The sequence below is a fragment of the Nicotiana tomentosiformis genome, chromosome 12 (assembly GCF_000390325.3).
Source record: "Nicotiana tomentosiformis chromosome 12, ASM39032v3, whole genome shotgun sequence".
Classification (NCBI taxonomy): Eukaryota; Viridiplantae; Streptophyta; class Magnoliopsida; order Solanales; family Solanaceae; genus Nicotiana; species Nicotiana tomentosiformis.
In genome coordinates, this window is record NC_090823.1 from 71,139,097 (window position 1) to 71,142,944 (window position 3,848).

General features: G+C 44.3%; 1 protein-coding gene across 1 annotated transcript; it reads left to right on the forward strand.

The window, feature by feature from the left end:
- The first annotated feature begins 1,984 nt into the window (after positions 1–1,984).
- On the forward strand, positions 1,985–2,419 carry LOC138902843 (uncharacterized). Its single transcript, XM_070190744.1, has one exon. The coding sequence runs from the start codon at positions 1,985–1,987 to the stop codon at positions 2,417–2,419; it is 435 nt and encodes a 144-aa protein (XP_070046845.1).
- Positions 2,420–3,848: the final 1,429 nt, after the last annotated feature.

The following is a 3,848-nucleotide window of genomic DNA, read 5'->3' on the forward strand; positions in this document are numbered from 1 at the left end:
AAGTTTAAATTCTGGAAAGGAAGTATAAGACCGAGGTAGTCATAAGTTCCTATGTATAATGGTTGGAGGTAAATGGATGGTAACTCTATTCTTAGAAGTGACTTGTAAAACATTCGAGGACGAATGTTCTTAAGTGGGGGAGAATGTAACAACCTGGAAAATTTCGAAGTACTTGAGCGCTAGTAAGAAAGTTGATGTGTGCTCATTATATTATTTTGTGTGCAGACAAGGACTATTAGTATAATGGATGTCAATTGGATATGATAATAAGTGTACGAGGCATATTATAAGTGATGTGAGGTATAAGGAGATCCCTAACTCCAAGTCAAGTTGGAAACTTCATGATAGACTAAAGTTTCGAATGGGTACGCATAAGACTAAACATTGAACGAGCATAACTCACAGGATATGAAGATTCATATGGTGTATTACCTTTCAAAAGAAAGGTCTATGTGTCTAGTTTCTAATTCTTCAAACCGTTCGTCATTTGAACACTTATACAAGAAGTTATGACCAAATTACCAAAGGCTGGCAGGAGGTGAATGAAATAGTGAATATGGTTGATGTATCAAATGAGATGGCTTAGCCGATCAGGCCGAGATCGGACTCCGTGTAAGAACACAATGGTATTGTGGATTGTGACAATTTGGCACTAAAAACCATCCAACCTAATAATGCGGAAGTTGACTTAAAAAGCTATGTGATCCTTAACTTGATGTTCTAATATTATTTGAAGCTCTTATTGAATTCTTGAATGTTCCTCTTGTATTATTATTCATTCTATTGAGATGGTGTTTAGATATACATACTAGTTCTATTCGACGGTACTAGCATCCCTTTTGCCGGGGGCGCTGCATATTTAAATGGATGCAGGTGGTTACATAGCAGACATTGTTGATCACAGATAGGTGTTGCATCCTCTTCTCAGCGGACTCGGTGCGCCTCATTTCATTCCGGGGTCATGTAATATATCTTTTGCTTATATTGTTGTACTTTTTGAGGTATAGCCGGGGCCTTGTTCCCGACACCTTCTTTACACTCTGTGTATCTTTAGAGGCTCCGTAGATGCTATGTGAGTTGTATATGGGTGCTAGAAAGGTCAAACGGATTATGTTGTATTTGGATTTTTGTTCCACTAAATCACAAAATGTATGTATTTTGGAACTTAATAAGGAAGTAGCAAAATGAAATGGTTTAGTAATGTCTATATATATGGTCCTTCTACTATTTATCTAATAAAAACATACCTACTCTTATCATAAGTGAGTTGGGTAGAAAGTGTCCTAGGATGTCAGAGCCTAAGGTTGGGGAGTGAAAAACTTGGTATCAGAGCCTAAGGTTTTAAAGTGTCCTAGGATGTCTCGGAGCCGTGTCTAGTAGAGTCCTTCTTATCGGTGTGTTGTCGACCACATCTATAAGTTGGAGGCTACTTGGACATTTAGGAACAATACCCTTCTTTGATATTCTGGATCGTACGATGAAACTGATTGTGAAACTGTTCCTCTTCTAAGTCGTGCATTCCTTTAACTTTCAGTACATGGCACCTAAAAAGAAAGTAAGAACTGGCCAACGAGCCAATGCCGTTTTACGACTGGAAATTGACCCTTTACATGGCTAGGCGGGTGAATACTCGAGGGGTGAGGATAATCCCCTGACTGCTACACTACCTGATTCTACTACACATGTTTAGGCCACACCAGTCCCTACACCTACTAAGGCTGCGGCGGTTCCTCCACCTGATATTCCGGTTCCACCTCCAGCCCCAACTTCCAGTTCTGGTATTTCTGATAGGGATCTTAGGGGAGCTATTCAAATGCTAACTCAGATAGTGGCTTCTCAGGCCCAAAGGTTGAATGTTGCACCCACATCTTCTAGCCAACCAGGGGATTCCACTAGTTCTAGGGTGAATAGGTTTCTGTAGTTGGATCTTTCGGTATTCACGAATGCTAATCCCGAGGAGGATCCATAGGACTTCATTGATGAGATGCATAAAACTCTCCGGGTTATGCGCGCTACTGAGACGAGGGAGTGGAGTTGGCTGCCTACCACCAGAAATGGGTGGCATATTCTTGGTTTTGAGCTGTGGGAGGACTCTCGCGAGGAGGGGAGCCCTCCAGCGAGGTGGAGTGAGTTTGCTGATGCATTTATTGACCATTTCTTACCTACCGAGACTCGGGCAGAACATGCCGCAGAGTTTGAAATTCATAAGCAAGGGAGTAAGAGTGTGTGGGAGTATTATTTGGAGTTCACGTGCTTGTCGAAATATGCCATTCACATGATGCCCACCATGGAGGCCATTGTGCGTCGATTTGTGCAGGGCCTTAGCCCTTTGGTTATTAATGAGGCTGCCATATCTGCCTTAAATTCTGATATGAACTATGGTAAGATGGTGGCCTTTGCTCAAGCTATAGAGGCCTAAAAGTTAAAGAACAGGATGGAGCGACAAGGTAGTGGTAGGGCCCGATCCGCGGGCAACCCTGGGGATTCATTTGGTGGTGGAAGATTAGGATTTAGGGGAGCGTCATTAGGGCCATCCTAGACTTATGCTCAGTCTTCAGCTTGTGCACCGCCAGCGGGGCACAGTCAGCAGCAGGGGAGTCGCTTCAGGCCCAATCAGGGCAGCATAGGGTCCCACCATCAGGGCTGATCAGGAGGGAGATTACAACACTAGCGGAGGACCCCATGCCCCAAGTGTGGGAGGATGCATATGGGGATCTGCTACCAGGTCATGCCGGTATGTTACGAGTGCAGAATGAAGGGTCATATTCAGAGGGAGTATCATTCATCCTGCCAGGGTGCGAGCAGGGGCATAGCACAGCCATCCAGCTCCGCAGCTACTACATCTTCAACACCCCCTCCAGCTCGAGGCTCTCCAGCACCAGCAGGGCGTGGTGCAGCTAGGGGTGGTGCACAGAGTTCAGGAGGACCCAGCCGTTTCTACGCTATGAGTGGTCACCATAGTGCAGAGGCTTCTCCAGATGTTGTCACAAGTATATTAACTATCCAATCTCATGATGTATATGCTCTTATTGTTCTGGTTCCACCTTGTCCTATGTTACCCCTTATGTTGCTATGGAATTTGGGATAGAATCGGAACAACTTCATGAGTCATTCTCTATATCTACTCTGGTTGGCGAGTCTCTTGTGGCCGCAAGGGTGTATAGGGGTTATGTTATCATGGTACGTGGTCGGGACACCGTGGCCGATCTCATTGAATTGGGGATGGTCGATTTTGATGTAATTATGGGGATGGATTGGCTTTATTCATGTTTTGCTAAGATCGACTGTCGAACTAGAATTGTGAGAATTGAATTTCCAAGTGAGCCAGTTATTGAGTGGAAGGGGGATAACGTGGTGCCGAAGGGTAGGTTTATCTCTTACCTTAAGGCCACGAAAATGATTAACAAGGGGTGTATCTATTATTTGGTCCGGGTCACAGATACCAATGCTAAGGCGTCTACACTCGAGTCTGTGCCAGTTGTGAATGAATTTCCAGAGGTCTTTCCTGATGAGCTCTCTAGGATTCCTCCAGACAAGGAGATTGATTTTGGGATTGATGTGATGCCAGGCACGCAGCCTATATTTATTCCTCCCTACAGGATGGCACCATCAGATTTGAAGGAACTAAAGGAGCAATTGAAGAATTTGTTGGAGAAGGTTTTCATCCGACCGAGTGTGTCACCATGGGGCGCACTGGTTCTCTTTGTAAGGAAGAAAGATGGATCACTGAGGATGTGTATTGACTACCGGCAGATCAACAAAGTCACCGTCAAAAATAAGTACCCGTTACCAAGAATAGATGATTTGTTTGATCAGTTACAGGGTGCTAGATACTTCTCCAAAATTGA

Excerpts from the sequence above, each read along its gene's own strand:
- LOC138902843 (XM_070190744.1), top strand. The coding sequence starts at position 1,985 with ATGCATAAAACTCTCCGGGTTATGCGCGCTACTGAGACGAGGGAGTGG.